This window comes from Haemorhous mexicanus, chromosome 17, assembly GCF_027477595.1.
Source record: "Haemorhous mexicanus isolate bHaeMex1 chromosome 17, bHaeMex1.pri, whole genome shotgun sequence".
Lineage (NCBI taxonomy): Eukaryota > Metazoa > Chordata > Aves > Passeriformes > Fringillidae > Haemorhous > Haemorhous mexicanus.
Window position 1 is genome coordinate 14,480,761 of NC_082357.1, and position 15,604 is coordinate 14,496,364.

Below are 15,604 nucleotides of genomic sequence, written 5' to 3' on the forward strand. Positions count from 1 at the left end.
GCCTTGGAGCCAGGTGAGTGCTGAGCTGCAGAGGGGCACGATCAGGGTTGGGGGTGACCCCATGTGGGAGTGAGTCAGAACCTGGGACAGGGTCGAGGTGAGTACAGCCTTTATTGATATGATCCAGATAGGCTGATCCCTGCTGGGGGTCCATCCCCCAGGACAGCAGGGACCAGCTGTAAGGCCCAGGGCTCAGAGCCCCTCACTCCCCCCCATTCTCCTTAGCAAAGCATCCTCCCATCCAAACTGGGAGTCACTCCCGTCCCCCAGCCACAGGGGGAGCTCGGCACTGGTTTGGGGCAGCAGCATCCCCAAGCAGGGTGTGACAGGGGCCCACACCACCCGTATGCCCCCCAGGAAGGGCAGGGGCTGAGCTGGGCCCTGTGCTGGGAGAAGGGGGGACAAAGGGACAGCCCCAGTGATCCCCCTGGCCCTGGCTCAGGGGGAGGTGGCTCCAGGCTGAGCCTGGCGTTGGCGGCAGCGTGGGTGCTGGGCTGGCCGTGCCAGGGGGGCCGTGCCCGGGGCACTGGGTGCCCCCCACCCTTAGGTGGGTGGCTTGCGGAACACGCTCCAGGCGTGGAAGCAGCGGGTGAAGGGCCAGGGCTCGTTGCCTTTCCGCACCAGCCGGAGCTTGCGGGGATGTGTGGGGTCCTTGGAGCGCATGTGCTGGATGTAGACCTGGGGCAGAGCAGTGCCGTGGGGGTCCTGGTCCTCACCCACCTCGGGGGTTGGTATTCCCCAGCCCAGAGCTCTGCAGCATCCAGGTCAGGGCCCCAAGGGGAGATGGAAGTGCCCAAATCCTCCCCCACGCAGTCCCAGGATGGAGGGAGGTTTTACCTGGCACGCCTTGAGGCTCAGCTTGATCTCCACCTGGCTGGTCTGGGTGCCCACCCACATGTAGACCTGCAGAAAGGATTAGCAGCTGGGCTCAGCTCACAGAGCCACTGGAAGATCTGGGCCCAGGACAGCCTCATGCCCCCAGCTCACCTCCCGCCCGTTGTCCAGCAGCATGATGTCATCATCAGCCAGGTCATCCTGGCAGAAATCTGAGCACTTTTCTGACACGGAGAAATAACCTTTCTCATTGGAGCATCTGCAGGGAGATGGACAGGGACAGCATCAGGCACGAGTTTGTTAGGACTCGGCTCCTGTAGAGGGCAGGGATGTGATGGAGCAGCTGTTTTGGCTGGCTGGTTCCCAAGGGCTCTGTGGGAGGAAGGGAAGCAGCCCAGACTGGAGCATCCCCCTCCAGGCCAGTGCTGACCTGAAGAGCCGCGAGTGCTTCATGTAGTCAGCGTCTTCATCGTAGGGCTTCTGGCCCCCAATGCCCACCCAGAAGAAGTTTTCAGGTTCTTCTCCCTCGTTGATGACCTGAAAGGGCAGGAACAATGCTGAGTGTGGCCTGGGTGGTCACTGTCACCCAGGTAAGGTGGCACTGAGCCCTGCTCACCTGTTTGCTGTAGGAGTCATCAAACATCTGGTTCATGATGTCCTCAGCCAGCTTGGCCTCGTCAGGGTCAGCTGCCCGGCCCACCCAGGTGTAGACAATGCCCTGGTTGTCCGTGCTCTCAAAAGGCACCTGGGGAACAGTGGAGTCAGGGCTGCCTGGGGGGCAGGAGGGCACCCAGGCAGCCCTGAGGACGCTCAGCCACAAGCAATACCTTGAGGATGAAGCAGAACTCGGAGTTGAGCAGAGCAGCGTCCGTGTTGATCTGGATGCACCTGGAGACGGAGCCGCCGAGGCACAGATCAGAGGGAGAGCTGGCAGCTGTGCCCACCAGCAGGTATCCCATGTGGATGTGGCACCCGTGGGTGCTGCCTGGCACTGACCTGGTGCAGAGGGCCCCGCCGTTGGTGCGGATGTGGTACAGGCTGGGCTGGGGAGTGCTGACCCGGTCCTTCCTCTTGCCCCGGTGGATCACAAACCTCCTCTTGAAGTGCGAGAGGAACTTGGGGTTCTCCTGCTGCTGGGTCATGCGCACCACCTGCACAGGGGTGGGTGTCAGAAGGGGCATTGGGACTTCCCAAACACAGCTCCAAGCCCCAGCTGCACCCCCCTGCCAGCTCTCATCTCTGCTGCTGTCTCCTGTCTCAGCCTGAGGGGCAGAGAGGGGATGGAGAAGAAGAGAGGCAAAGCTGGGGCACCCCTGTGTCACCCCCACACTGTGTCACCTCCAGCTTGCCACGGAAGTGACTCTCAAACTTCTTCTGGAGGCTGAAGGTGAAGGTAAGCCAGCCCATGTTGGAGGCCTCCCGGCCCTGCCAGAAGTAGACGATGCACTGGGAGTCTTCCTCTGGCTGCTTCTCCTCCTCTTCTTCCTCACCCTCCTCTTCCCCTTTGCCTTCACCCTTCTTCTTTTTCTCCTCATCCTCCTCATACTCCACTGGCACCCAGTACCTGAGGGCAGGAACAGGGAGTGATGTGAGGGATGGGACAGTTGGGAGCAGGGATGGGGCAGGGAGGTTGGGGACAAGGAGGTCCAGCAGCCCTTGAGAGGGGACAAGCCAGCTGTCACCTGCACAGGAAGACGTAGCAGTCGTGGGTGTGGAAGTGGCCAAACTCCTCCTCAGGCAGGCGAGTGAACTTCTTGCCCTCCAGCACAAAGCCCTCCATGCCATCCAGGTCCTCGTTCCACTCCTCCATCAGCTGCTCTGCCTGTGGCCCCACAAGCTGCGTCAGCCCCCCAACTCCTCCATCAGCACCCAGCCCCACACCACGGGGAATTCATAGGGGTCCCCAGCCCTACCTCACTGAGGGGCATGGGGGGCTGGCGGGGCAGGAAGAGTGCGGTGAGGTCGGCCTTCATCTGGTCCTTCTTCTCGGCGTCCTTGCGGACCTTGCCAGCCAGGCCGCCGTCCTGCAGCACTGTCTCGGCGTTCCGGGTGTAATCCACACGCAGGACGTCATCCCAGTTCTTGAACTTGGACTTGAACACCTGCATCACAGAATCACTAAGGCTGGAAAAGACCTCCAAGATCATCGAGTCCAACCTGTGACCGATCCCCACCTCATCAACCAGACCAGAGCACCGGGTGCCAAGTCCAGTCGTTCGAGGTGTAAACTGGGGAGCAGGTAACAGACCCTCAGCCTCAGCCCCCTCCCAGGCCCCCAGCACCCATCTGAGGGGTCCATGCCCCACCTGGCACTCGGTGCCCTCCAGGTTCCTGGTGACCATGGCGTGCTTGGGCCGGTGCAGCATGGTGCACAGCTCCTGGCTCAGCTTCAGCGCCGCCGCCCGCACCAGCCGCGACGACTTCCTCCCGATCCAGATGAAGACGTCGGACCAGCAGTCCAGGATGTACACACTCTTGGTGTCCAGCAGGCTCTGCAGCTGAGGGCACACAGGGGAGAGGGGTCAGGCACCTGCAGGCTTTCCCAGCTGGAAAACACCCTGCCTGCTCCCAAGAGAGCAGAGTATCCCCCAGCCAGGCACTGCTGGCTGAACCTCCCTCTCCCAGGGCACAGCTGGAGGCAGAAGGGGCATGAAACCAGTCTCACTGGTCAGACTGGGAGAACCTCCCCGCCCCATCCTACCAGGCGCATCTCTGGCATCAGATCAGCCTTCAGCCTCTTCTTGTGCTCCACAGAGAGCTTGTAGTTGATCTGGGGAAGCTCCAGGTAGCCCAGACCGAGGCCAACCTGCAGAGGGGATGGGGACAGAGGTGAGTGCGGACTGCAGGAGCTCAGCAGGGCTGGTGGCCCTATGGATGCAGCTCCCCACCTTGTACAGCTTGGGCTTGTGGGGCTGAAAGTCATCGGGGACACAGGGTCGGATCTCCTCGGGCTGCCCCCCCAGCACTTCCCAGAATTCTGGGGTCTCCTGGCCCTGGGTGAGCAGCGTGATCTCGGCCTTGCCCTTCCGCTCGTTCTTGTTGATCTTCTCGGCGAAGAGCCTGCAGTGGGAGCAGGTGAGATGGCAGCAGGGCTCCCCACAGCCCTGCACCCCCACCAGCCCTACCTGGCCTTGGTGGTGCTGCTCAGCGTGGCTTGGCTCCCACGCCATACCAGGAGGTCGAGGCCATGATCTAGGAGGAAAACAAACCTGGTGGAGAGAGGTGAGAGGAGTCAGGAGAGAATGGGGTGTGCTGAGCAACCTCCCCATCCTGGGGGTCCCTGCAGGGCCCCCCTGTGGGGGTTGAACTCATATTTTTGTAGAAAGGTGCTGGCATAGCCCATTTGCACCACAGAACTGCAGCTATAATGTCTCAGGTGGATCCTGCTGAACCTTCTGCAAGGTCCCTCTGTCCCCGGCCACTCACCGGGGGTCCAGCGATGTCCCTTTCAGTGCCACCGGCTCCAGCTTGACATTCTTCTTCCCATAGACACGGTAGAGCCTGGGGAAGGGACAGCCATGGTGGGACATGGGGCACTGCCTGCCCCACACATCCCCCCAGCCCCTGTCCCCAGCTGTACCTGGTGACATATTGCATGTCCTCAACGGTGAAGAAACCGCTGGCCGTGCCACCCTCGATGTAGGAGATGTCATTGTCAAAGACCTGGGGGCAGGGAGGGGGTGAGGGTGGGACAGGAGGGGTCGGGGGCTACAGGGGAGCTGGGGGTTGGCCTCACCTGAAGGAACTCTTCACTTTCATCCCCCATCTCCTCCCGGATGCTGCGGCACTCAGCCCCCAGGTAGTTGCGGAGGTTGACGGCGTGGATGGCTGAACAAGCCTTCTTGTCCAGCGTGGCCTCCTGCCCGATCCAGTAGTAGATCTCCCAGTTCAGGGAACCATTCTCATCCAGGAAGGTCTGGGAAGGACAAGGTGTGAGATGGGATGGCTGCAGCTCCAGGCAGGGGATGCAGGGGACCCTTGGTCTTCCCCGGGTACCTTGAGCACGATGTAGCAGTCGGCTTCGTAGAACTTGCCGTGGAAAGCCTCATCCACCAGTGTGGGCACGAAGTTCTCGATCTGCCAGACGCAGAGGCCGGGCAGCTGCCCCACGTCCTCGCTGAAGAACTCTGAGTAGTCCAGCTGGGGCTTCTCCAGGCCCTGGTCCCAGCGCCGTGTCTTCAGGTCTGGTGCCTTCGCCTCCCCACTCTCCTGTGGGACGGGAACAGATTAAATTAGGGATGACCAGAACTCTGCTGGCACCCAAGGTAGGCCAAGGACATTGTGATGCTCTCAGGTCCCCATTCCCACCCCAGACCCTACCTCTATCTTCTTATTCTTCTCCTGGGCCACGTCCGACATCCCCTTCAGCACCTGCTTGGCCTGGTCATCCTGGGCAGAGTCCTTGCGCCGCCGCAGCCGCATCTTGCGGGCCAGCGGGTCCTTGGTGCCGCTCCCTGGGGACACGGGCACGGGGTGAGAGGCGGCCCGTGGGGCACCCTATGGAGCAGGGCTCACACCCCAGGCTCTGCCAGGGCTGTGCCAAGGCAGGGGCTGTGTGCCCCCATCCCTGCAGGCGTACCCGCGGCGGCGGCGGCCACGGTGGCGGGGGAGGCCCCGGCCAGGCGGAGCTGGTTCTGCAGGGAGAAGTCGATGTTGTACCACTCCGAGGAGCGATCCGCCGGCTTTGGGGGCATCACCAGGCTGGGGTTCTCACGCACGTCCAGGATCTGCCAGGGAGGGCACAGACACCTCGGTGAAGTACCTGCTCACAGGGACATTGGAGTGTGGCATGGGATGGAGACCTCTGGAGCACTTCTTTGGTGAGATGAGGGGATGTGGAGGAGCTCCACGGCCTGCCTGGGCTGAACCATGGGGCAGATTGCAGGGACTGGCCCTGAGCTCCTCTGCCCTCACTTCATCCAGTCCACCCTACAGCCCTGGGGTCCCAGGGAGGTGCTGGGGCTGTGGAGGAGCCAGCCCAAGGCAGACAGGTTCTGGGTGCCCACCTCCAAATCTGTCAGGAAGTGGATGGCCTCTGGCAGAGTCACCAGGCGGTTCTTGTTCAGCACCAACTTCCTCAGCTTGGAGCACCTGTGGGACAGTGATGCTGGTGACAGGCCAGCCCAGGGTGACCTGTGACCATAAAACCTCTGTGTTCCCTCTTGAGGACACAGCAGATCGAGCTGTGTGTTCCTTACCTGCACAGGCTCTCAGGGATGAGCTCCAGGTTGTTGTTGGCTGCCATGAACTCCTCAAGGTTGGTGAGCTTGCCAATGCCAGATGGGATCCCATCAAAGTCCAGCTTGTTGGAGTTCAGGTACATCTTCTTCAGCTTGGTCAGCTTACAGATGGCCGACTGGGGAAGGGGGAGATGGTGGGCTGAGGGAGAACCATGGAACCACGAGCAGGGGTGGCACATAAGAGCAGGGACATACAGGTAAGGAGGTGAGCTGGTTGCGGGACAGGTTAAGGGTCTCCAGCTGGGTCCACTGGTCGATGCAGAGGGACAGTTCTGTGATCTGGTTGCTGCTGAGGTTGAGGCGTCGCAGGCTGCCCAGGGTGTAGAGACACTCGGGGACACGGCTGAGGTCATTGCAGGACAGGTCCACATCTGGGGAAAGAAACGGGGTGACACCACCAGCCAGACCAACACTGGGGCTGGGAGAGCCCCTGGAGGGCTCTGTGGGGCTGGATGCCTCAGCCCTACCTGCCAGGTTCACCAGGGCCTCGAGGCTGGTGGGCAGGTTGCTCTGCGTGCGCTGGGTGTTGCGCAGGTGCAGGGTCTGCAGGGCTGTCATGGCCGGGAGCTGCCTGAGGAGCAGGGAGAGCCAGAGGGCAGAGAGAGCATCAGGATGGAGCAGGAACCTCAGTGCCAGCCCTGCCAGCCAGCCTGGGGAGCGGGGCTGTACCGGAGCTGGGCGTGCAGGAGGGGGTTGTTGTTGAGGATGAGGGTCTGCAGGTGCACCAGGCGCCTCATCTGTGGTGGGAGACTCTCCAGCTTGTTGTCACTCAGGTCCAGGTAGAGCAGGTCCGTCAGGTTGATGAAAAGCTGGTTGGGGATGGTGTCGATGCTGCAGGAATAGGGGGAAGTTCAGGAGGGCCTAGGACCTGCACCAGCCCTGGGTCTCTCTTGAGGAGGGGCAGAGAGCAGGACCCAGAGCAAAGTGTAACCAATGGAGGTGGCCATGGCCAGGAGAGGGAGATGGTCACTCTATCCTGGACCCACCTGTTGTGGCCAAGGTTAAGGACCAGCATGTTCTTGGCATTCTCCAGCTCCCTGGGACACTCTGTGAGCTGGTTGTAGCTCAGGTCCTGGGAAAATGGGAGCACAAAGCAGCTGTCACCCCCAGCCACCACCACCCAGACCTCAGGACTGGGGGACATCTCCAGGGGCACAGCAGGAGCTGGACCAGCACACAGGGAACCCAGGGAGCCCATCCATGGCATCAGCCTTTAAAGGAGGCCTTGCCAGAGAGTCACCCTGCTGACAGCCAGCTGCCCTGGAGCTCAGCCATGGGCTTGGGGCTGATGCTTCCAAGGAGCACAAGGAGCCACCAAGGTGCAGGAATGGGACACAGGAGTCTGAGCTGGCTCCTGCATCAGCTGAGGAGACTGTGCACCCACCAGCACTGAGAGGTCATCCAGCTGGAAGATGTCATCAGGGACTCCTGAGTTCTTCAGGCTGTTTGCACGAGCCACAATTGCCTGCAAAGGGGAGAGAGGCAGGAATGCAGCTGCCTGCTGAGCCCTCAGGGTGCCCAGGTATGATCTTTGTGTGCCCTCAGACCCCAGAGGTGCCTGGGGACCCCTGAGGCAGGAGGGAGACACTCACCCGGAGGCAGGGCAGGCCGGAGAGCTCTCCATGGAGCGTGGTGAGGCTGTTGTGGCTCACGGAGAGGTGTTCCTGCAGGGAAGCCCCAGACAAGCCCCAGTGAGCAGAGAGAGGAGCTGGGGCTGTGCAGGGCAAGGGTTGGGTCCCCATATTGATGGGGAGGCTCCTCCATCCCAGGAGAGCTGGGTACTTGTGAACCCTGTCACACACAGGGCTGCTGGGACACTCCCAGTCCCAAACTGGTTGGTTGGCCCAGCATGCCTGCGCTGCCTCCGCATCCCTCATTCCCTGGGGGAGCCCTGGCTGGACACCTCAGCCCTGCTGTGGGGTTTGGGGTGCTCTGGGATGCCCAGAGCTGGCCCACACAGTCCCTGTGCACATAGATCCCAGTCCTTGAAAGCGCCTCTCACTGGGAACAGGCAGACGTGGGCATGGCTGGGGTAGGAGGTATTTCCCTGGGAAAATATTTTGCTCTCAGCATCACCAGCCCGGCTGTTGCCTGCTCAGGAACACAAGGCACTGGCAGGCTGTGGGTGGGATGCCAGGATTTCAGTCTTGCTGTGGCCCCCGAGCACCTGGCAGGGCTGGCAGGAGTGGCACAGAGGGATTCCCTGCACCTGGCACAGGGACTCCTGGCAGCATTTAAAGCCCTGAGTTTGTCTGACACTGACAGGAGGAGGTCCCTGATGTGCTGTGGACTCGACCAAAGCCAAGCTGAGCCACGACTCCACCAAGGGTCTGGCTGAACCACCGGTAAAACAAAGCCAGGCAGATGCCAGCTCCTGCTTTTTATATACTTTAGCAAAGGAGAAGGAAAAGAAGCCCCAAAACCCTTGATTGTCCCCATTATAACCATCACCCTTTCCTTTTGCTACAGGGTAGAGGATCTAAGCGTGGTTTTTTATCTGGTTTTCTAGGAAAACAAGGTGAAACCGAGTGCAAGCCCATGCCAACCCCACTCCTGACAGCTCCTGCATCCCATTTCAACCACACATTGTAGCTCAGTGCTATTATTAGACACTGGAGCATCTGCTGCTGAGCCATGAGGCTGGCAGGGAACAGGCTCCTGTTGGATCCCAAGGCATCAGCAGGACAGGGGAGCCCCATTCCACCCCAAAACACGGGGCTCACCAGCTTCTGGAGGGCGGCGAGCTCCTCGGGCAGGTAACAGAGCCCCGTGCGGTTCAGCTTCAGCCAGCGCAGGCTCGTCATCGCCTTCACGTGCTCCGGGAAGTACCCGCCCTGCAGGGAGGAGGAGGAGGGTGAGGACCTGACCTGGGATGAGGATCTGGGGACCTCAGTCTCACTGGGGCTCTGTGGTCATGGGAGGTTTGGGATCAAGCAGTCCTATGGGACTGGGACATGTGGGGTCGTGATGACCCAGTCCTAGGGGATGGGGAGCTGTGGGAATTGGGATCAAGTGGTCCCATAAAACTGGGAACTAGAGGGCTGGGACCACCCAGTCCTTAGGGGGCTGGGAGTTGGCAGACGGGAATCGATCATTCCTTGGGGACTGGGAGCTGGGGCCCATGGAGATCCAGTCCTATGGGATCGGGAGCTGGGATCGCCCAGTCCTATGGGATTGAGAGCTGGGATCGCCTAGTCCTATGCGATTGAGAGATGGGATCGCCCAGTCCTATGGGATTGGGAGCTGGGATCGCCCAGTCCTATGGGACTGGCAGCTGGGATCGCCCAGTCCTATGGGATTGGGAGCTGGGATCGCCCAGTCCTATGGGAACGGGAGCTGGGATCGCCCGGTCCTACGGGAACGGGAAGTGGGATCGCCCGGTCCTATGGGAACGGGAGCTGGGATCGCCCGGTCCTACGGGAACGGGAAGTGGGATCGCCCAGTCCTATGGGAACAGGAGCTGGGATCGCCCAGTCCTATGGGAATAGGAGCTGGATGATCACCGGTCTCTCCGGGACCCCGTGGGCTGGGGGCCGGGTTGCTCAACCATAACGCCTTGATCCCCCGAACCCGCAGTGCCCACGGGGTCGGGACCGGGACTGCCCCGGGTCACCCACCCCGGGCGGGGCCGGGGCCGGGATTCCCCCGCCCCGGGGGCCGAGCCAGGCCTGACAGCCCCGCGGGGCGCAGGCCCGCCGGGGCGCTGTGGGCCGGGCCGCCCCCTGCTCCCGCTCCCCCGCACCTTGAAGTCGTTGCCGCTGAGATCGACGCCGCGGACGAAGGGCAGGACGCCGGTGGCCGCCATGGCGGAAGGGCGGGGGGACCCTGCGGCGCCGCCGCGCCCCGACAGGCTCCGCCCCCTGCAGGTCCCGCCCCGGCCGTGACGCACACGGGGACTGGGCGGGGCCGGGCGCGACTTCCGCGCGCTGGTGGGCGGGGCTGCGTCGCCCGCGCCCCCATTGGCTGGGGCCGCGCCGGGGGCGCGCGGTGAGTGCGGCGCGGGGGGGCGCGCGGGCAGCCCCGGGCCCGGGCAGGTCCCGGTCCCGGTCCCGCTCCCGGTCCCGGTCCCGGTCCCGGTCCCGGTCCCGGTCCCGGTCCCGGTGCCGCCTCCCCTCGGTCAGTGGGGTCGGGGGGGCTCCCTTCCCGCGGGCCGCGGTACCGCTCCGGTGCCCCGCGAGGCTTTGCGGTAGGGCTGGGTGAGGAGCAGGTGACCCTTCCCGGCATGTCCGTTCCTACTCTGGGCTGCCCGTTCCTTCCCGGGGGTGCCCGTTCGCTGGGGTGTCCCTTCTTTCCCCGGCTTGTCCCTCTGCCGGTGTGTCTCTCCCCCGGGTGACCCTTGCCCCCCGGCCGCACCCAGCCGTCCCGCCGGCGGCGGGAGCCTTTGTCCCGGAGGAAAGCGGAGCAGCGGAACCCCAAACCCTCCCGCCCTGTGGCTATGCCTGTCCCAGGGTGACAGGTCCCCCAGCCAGGGGTGACACTCCTGTTCTCCGCAGGGCGACCATGGCGGCGTTTTGGCAGCAGCGGGGCAGGCGGCAGGAGAACGGCGGGCTGGGCAGTGTCATCGACGGGCTGGGCAGCGTGTTCGATGTGCTGCTGGCCAACGCCAGGCTGGTGCTGGGCGTCAGCGGCGCCGCCGTGCTGGCCATCGCCACGCTGGCTGTCAAGAGGGTAAGGCTGGGCTGGGGATCAGGGCACCAGAAGATGCCCGGGAGAGCAGGGTTGGCACCAGTGTGGTGGTGCAAGATGTGACCCAAACTCAGTGTTTGCTCCTGAGATGGTTCTTTGCATATGGCACAAATGCCACCAGTGCTGGCAGCAGTGCCATGGGCATGGAGTTGCCTGCTCCTACCCTGTGGGACCATATATTCCTGTTTGCCTGGAGCATTTGAGATATGCTATCCCATCCCAAAAGGGACTTAAGTTGTATTTGGGTATCTGTTTTCCATGTAAAACCTGCATGAAGACAATGCATTTGTGGCTCTCCCCAAAACTGGGTGTTTTTCTGAGCAGAAGTTTTGAGTGGGGCTGTCCCCCCTCCAGAGGGGCTGTTGTCACCCATAAATCATGGAAAACTGAGATAACAACTTGTCCTCTTGGGTTTTCCTTCCCTCCAGCTGATCGACCGAGCCACCAGCCCTCGGGATGAGGGCGATCCCAAAGCTGAGCAGAAATCCCTGGAGGACAGCTGGCAGGACTTGGCATTAATCAAGACAACACCAAAACCCCCCAAGAAGCAGAGAAGGGAAGACCTCAGCGAGCCCCTGCTGTCTCCAGCTCGGCCTGTGGTGCCAGGTGAGGCTCTGGTGCCCAGGCAGGACGATCACCTTGGTGTGCTCCGGGTGGCCCTGCCAGAGCTCCGTGGTATTTTTAGCTCGGTGTCCGGAAAGCCGACCCCACTGAGCCAGCCCTCCTGGGAGGCTCCTGAGCCACAGCCCCTTTTTAGGCAATGCCTGTGGAAACAGGACCTCTGGTGACACCCAGGGTGTCCTGGCAGGGGCTGTCGGGGTTTGTTTCCTCTGGAGCAGCGTTGGCTGTGCGCATTTTCTGGGTCAGCTGTGCCTGCAGGAAGGTGTGCTCGGGAGCTGCTGCAGACAAAGGCTGCCTTGTCCAGCTGCCCATGGAGATGGCGTTTTTCCAAGTGGGAAACTGGCCCAGCTGGGTCCAGGGCATGTCCTGAAATAATGGACCCAGAGCAGGATTGTCTGTAGGATCCTCGTGTGAGGAGGTGGAGGGGCAGGCACTGATCTCTCTGATGATCAGTGACAGGACATGAGGGAACAGCAGGAGCGGTGTCAGGGAGGGTTAGGTTGGATATTAGGAAAAAGGGTCTGCCCAAGCTCCCCAGGGATTGGTCACAGCCCCAAGGCTGCCAGAGCTCCAGGAGCATTTGGACAACACCAGGCACAGGATGGGATTGTTGGAGTGTCTGTGCAGGGCCAAGAGCTGGACTGGATGATTTTCGTGGGTCCTTTCCAACTCAGCATATTCTGTGATTCTCTGACCCTGGCAGCAGGTCCCTTGCCTGGTTCCCATCCCTGGCTGAGGAGTGAGGCTGGGAACAGTCAGGTTTTGGGGCTGGTTTGGGCTCTGCATGGCTGAGAAGTGCTGTTAACATCAGTGGGCTCGACGGGGGCCCTTGGTGAGGTTGGTGTCACCTCCAGAGGGATGGGCTGAGATCTGGGCACCCAACTTGTGCTGCTGAGGGTTTCAGGTGATGTGCTCAGAGCTGTGACTTCTCCTTTCCCTTCTCACAGATCCTAGGAACTCCTCTGCCCCTCTGGGGGCTCCTCAGGTCAAGTCCAGCCCCCTGCACTGCCTCACACTGCAGGAGAAGCTCCTCTCACACAGCAGCCAGCTGGCCGTGCCCGAGTTCCAAGTGTCCCTTGTCCCACAGCTGGCCAGGAGCATCTGCAGCCAACTGCAGAACTTCCTGCGGAGCAAGTTCCCGGAGCTGCCCTTCGGCCGCCTCTTCCTCAGCGGAGCCCTGCTCGATGGCCTCGAGGTGCTGGCAGCTGACCACGTCCACCTCATGCTCCCGGTGGTCCTTGATGCCGGGCTCTGGAGCCTCATCTCAGGAGAGGACACCGTGGTGAGAAACCCCCAGTACTGGATGATCAAGAGGATCGATCTGGGGTATTTCCCTCGTGGGTGCAGCCCCTGGGACAGGTTCATCGTGGGCCGGTACCTCTCCTCCAGCGTGCTCAACGAGACCCTCCACAAGCTGCTGGTGGCCTCTATCAACTGGCCTGCCATTGGTGGCCTGCTGGGCTGTGCCATCCACCCCGTGGTGGCCTCCCGGGAGCTGAAGCTGGAAGTCAAACACGATCAGCTTGATCTGAACATCACCCTCTTCCCAGTGGTGGAAATGGACGACAAGGTTCTTCTGGCTGTTCCTCCTGAAGGACTGGTGGAAAACCTCTGGCTGGAGAGTTTCTCCAGGGCGGAGGTGTCGAGGGTGAAGGAGCTGGATGCTGCTGACTCTGGGGCTCGGCAGCTCTGCCTCCGCATCCTGAACGGCATCTGCAAGAGTCAGCCCAGGCTGCACAAACTGGGGGGCAGCCCTGTGACCCACATCATCCTGCACCTCAGTGACACTGCCTCAGACTGGGCAGAGGAGAGCCTTGCTGACAGGTTCCAGCAGGTGCTTGAGGAGCTGGTGGCCTCCCTGGAGAAAGGGGTCCTGCCTTCCTATTTCAACCCCAAAATCAACCTGTTCTCCGGGCTGTTGGAAGAGGAAATTGATGAAATGGGCTTTGTGCTCTACAGGGCCATATCTGAGCCAGAGGTCCTGCTGAAGTGACTGCTGTGTTGGGAGCTCCTGAACGTGGGGTGTTGCTCCCCTGCCTGCTGCTCCCTGCTGTGAGGGCTGTGATGCTTCTAGTTGACTAGTCAGTAAGAGGCAAAGTTCTTGCACTTTATGAGGAAAAAAACCCGTTTCCTGCGTGAATAAAACGTGCCTGAGCAGAGGTGGGTGCTGGCAGAAGGAGCCTTTGGCTCAGAGGCTCTGCAGAGCCCGGGGTGAGGGCAGCCCACACCACACATGTGAGTTCTGTCTGCTGGGAGCCCAGTGAAGCATGTTTGGTCTCTGGCTCCAGTGTCCTCTGCCTGTCCCAGCTGTCAGGTTCCCCTCAGGGTCTGGGACAGCTGGAGCTGGAGGGGAGCAGCCCCTTCCTGCTGCTGTGTCCTGCAGACCCCTCAGGTGCCACGTCCTGGGTTGGTCCTGTCACCAGCACCCTGTGTGGCCTCACTGTGCCAGCACTCAGGGCAGGGGGGAGCCTCACCCACCTGTAGGGTTTTGCCAATCCAAAATAAGCCCTGTGGGTGATCTGGGTGCTGGATGGTACAGCCATAGCAAATGGGGGTTTATTCCTTGGACACTCTTCCAGCTGCAAGCAGGCGTGAGCTCAGCCCTACCTCTTTGTTCTGACAGTGTTGATGTTGCCCCAAAGAAGGGCCCTTGTCCCATGCAGTGTTTTGCTGGAAGATGTCCTGAAAAAGAGCTGCTGGCTCTGGGGAAGCTCCTGGTTTCAGCTGGAGGCTGCAGCAGGGCTGTTTGCCCTCCCCAGTGGGTGGGTGGCTGCCAGTGTCTGTCTGCAGGTACCTGTCCCCTCCCAGTCTGTCTGGTCACCTTTTCACACATGTATTGCTGCTGTCTTGAGGTTCTTTTTCCCTGGAGCCCCACGGAATGGGGTGGGGAAGCTGGGTAGGAATGATGTTGTGAGCAGAGTGCTTGCAAGAACTGAAGTGGTTTATGCTTTTTATTAAGAAGATATATTTTGTTTGGGTATTTTGTTGTTGTTTTTTTTTTTCTTTTCCTTTGACTAGCTGCTAGTAGGGTTTGGTCTGGCTCTAGTCCCAGAGAAAAGCAATTTATTCTTATATTTAATGGGAAGAGCTGGTTTTGCACGTGGGTGGAGCTGGAGAAATCCTGTGGACTTCACTGTGAGCAGCTGTTGTGGTTTAGTTTTCTTTACAGCTATCATCTTGTTTATGGGAGGAAAAAAACCTGCTTTTGCTCCCAGTCTGACAATTCCTTTGCTCTCCAAACCACTTCCCAGGTGTTAGTGATGAGAATAAACCTTCCCTGTGCACACTGGTTCTCTGGTGTCAGCTCTCCTTTGTCTCCTTTCCCCTGCTAAGGGTTGAAATGACTTCCCAGCTGTGTGGCCTTCCTGGGAACCACCCAGGGCATGTCCCTGCTGCCTGGAGAGCTTGGTGATGGTCAGATCCCATCCTGCAGTCTTCCTCCTCCTCCTCCTCTTCCAAAGTCCTGGACCCACAGAGTGCCTGGCTGCAGTGTGGGAGCTGTCTGGACACTGAGCTTGTACCACTTCCAGGGCTCAGCTGAGCATTGACCAGGCTGAGACTCCTAAAGCTGGTCCTGGCTGATCCACCAGCAAGGTTTAACCTGCTCCCTGTGTCCTTCACAGCTGCTGCCCACTGCTGTTGCCATTCCAAGGTGCTGCCCTGCCTTGGCTCAGTGACTGCATTCCAAACCTTGTAATGTTGGTATTTTAGCCCAGGGTATTTTTAGGCCACGGCTGTTGATGGTGGGAGTGAGGAAATGCAGCCCAAATTCTCCTGGCTTTCTGCATGGATTCAGGCCTGATAGCAAAGGACTGCTGCAGGGTTTCAGGCTCTCTTTCAGAGCTGTGCTGCTGTGGGCTCTGCTTCCAGCTGCCCTCCAAGTGCTCCAGCCTGTCCCCCCTCAGTGCTGACCCCAGGAACTGCTCTGTGCAGGATCCTGAGCAGCACTGGAGCTCCTGGCAGCAGAGCACACAGGAGTCCTGCAGATTCCCTCCTTTAATGAACAGAGGAAGCCCCAACAGCAAGGGAAGAGGCAGCCTGGCTTCCCAGGGAGTTCAGTGTGAACTCAGAACAGGAAAACAGAGCTTCTCTTCAGCTCAGCCAGCTCTGTCTCTCTGTCCTAGATCAGCAGATGCAGCTGGTGAGATAAAAACTTTTTCCCATCTCTTTGTAGCTCACTTCTAAATTGCTGTGAGGAGTTTCTGCCAAGAAAGCTCCTCTAT

General features: G+C 60.6%; 2 protein-coding genes across 3 annotated transcripts; one reads left to right on the top strand and one right to left on the bottom strand.

Annotated features, from left to right (window-relative positions):
- Window positions 1-92: 92 nt before the first annotated feature.
- On the bottom strand, window positions 93-9,968 carry FLII (FLII actin remodeling protein). Its single transcript, XM_059861358.1, has 30 exons — window positions 9,817-9,968; window positions 8,798-8,908; window positions 7,667-7,738; window positions 7,459-7,539; window positions 7,061-7,146; window positions 6,744-6,905; window positions 6,542-6,645; window positions 6,270-6,445; window positions 6,033-6,190; window positions 5,841-5,925; window positions 5,414-5,561; window positions 5,155-5,288; window positions 4,831-5,043; window positions 4,571-4,750; window positions 4,415-4,497; window positions 4,261-4,335; window positions 3,960-4,043; window positions 3,723-3,894; window positions 3,536-3,640; window positions 3,141-3,332; window positions 2,748-2,936; window positions 2,517-2,656; window positions 2,173-2,398; window positions 1,831-1,985; window positions 1,662-1,722; window positions 1,451-1,579; window positions 1,265-1,371; window positions 988-1,093; window positions 838-903; window positions 93-678 (listed from the first exon to the last, which is right to left on the bottom strand). Exons 1-30 carry the CDS (start codon window positions 9,877-9,879, stop codon window positions 544-546), a joined length of 3,798 nt encoding a protein of 1,265 aa, XP_059717341.1. The 5' UTR covers window positions 9,880-9,968; the 3' UTR covers window positions 93-543.
- Window positions 9,969-9,971: 3 nt separating this feature from the next.
- MIEF2 (mitochondrial elongation factor 2) lies at window positions 9,972-14,670 on the top strand. Of its 2 annotated transcripts, none has more exons than XM_059861368.1 (4): window positions 9,972-10,061; window positions 10,568-10,742; window positions 11,189-11,366; window positions 12,329-14,670. In XM_059861368.1, the coding sequence occupies exons 2-4, from the start codon at window positions 10,575-10,577 to the stop codon at window positions 13,372-13,374; spliced, it is 1,392 nt and encodes a 463-aa protein (XP_059717351.1). In that variant the 5' UTR covers window positions 9,972-10,061; window positions 10,568-10,574; the 3' UTR covers window positions 13,375-14,670. The 2 variants fall into 2 exon arrangements, with proteins under 2 accessions (XP_059717351.1, XP_059717352.1); XM_059861369.1 differs by having other exon boundaries at window positions 10,048-10,190.
- Window positions 14,671-15,604: the final 934 nt, after the last annotated feature.

What these genes read in the sequence shown, in the direction of transcription:
- MIEF2 (XM_059861368.1), top strand. Translation starts at nt 10,575, where the DNA reads ATGGCGGCGTTTTGGCAGCAGCGGGGCAGGCGGCAGGAGAACGGCGGG. An exon ending in CCACGCTGGCTGTCAAGAGG is followed by an intron (nt 10,743 to 11,188) that starts GTAAGGCTGGGC and finishes CCTTCCCTCCAG; the next exon opens with CTGATCGACCGAGCCACCAG. An exon ending in AGCTCGGCCTGTGGTGCCAG is followed by an intron (nt 11,367 to 12,328) that starts GTGAGGCTCTGG and finishes CCCTTCTCACAG; the next exon opens with ATCCTAGGAACTCCTCTGCC.
- FLII (XM_059861358.1), bottom strand. Translation starts at nt 9,879, where the DNA reads ATGGCGGCCACCGGCGTCCTGCCCTTCGTCCGCGGCGTCGATCTCAGC. An exon ending in AGAAGAATAAGAAGATAGAG is followed by an intron (nt 5,044 to 5,154) that starts GTAGGGTCTGGG and finishes CCCGTCCCACAG; the next exon opens with GAGAGTGGGGAGGCGAAGGC. An exon ending in AGTTCTGCTTCATCCTCAAG is followed by an intron (nt 1,580 to 1,661) that starts GTATTGCTTGTG and finishes ACTGTTCCCCAG; the next exon opens with GTGCCTTTTGAGAGCACGGA.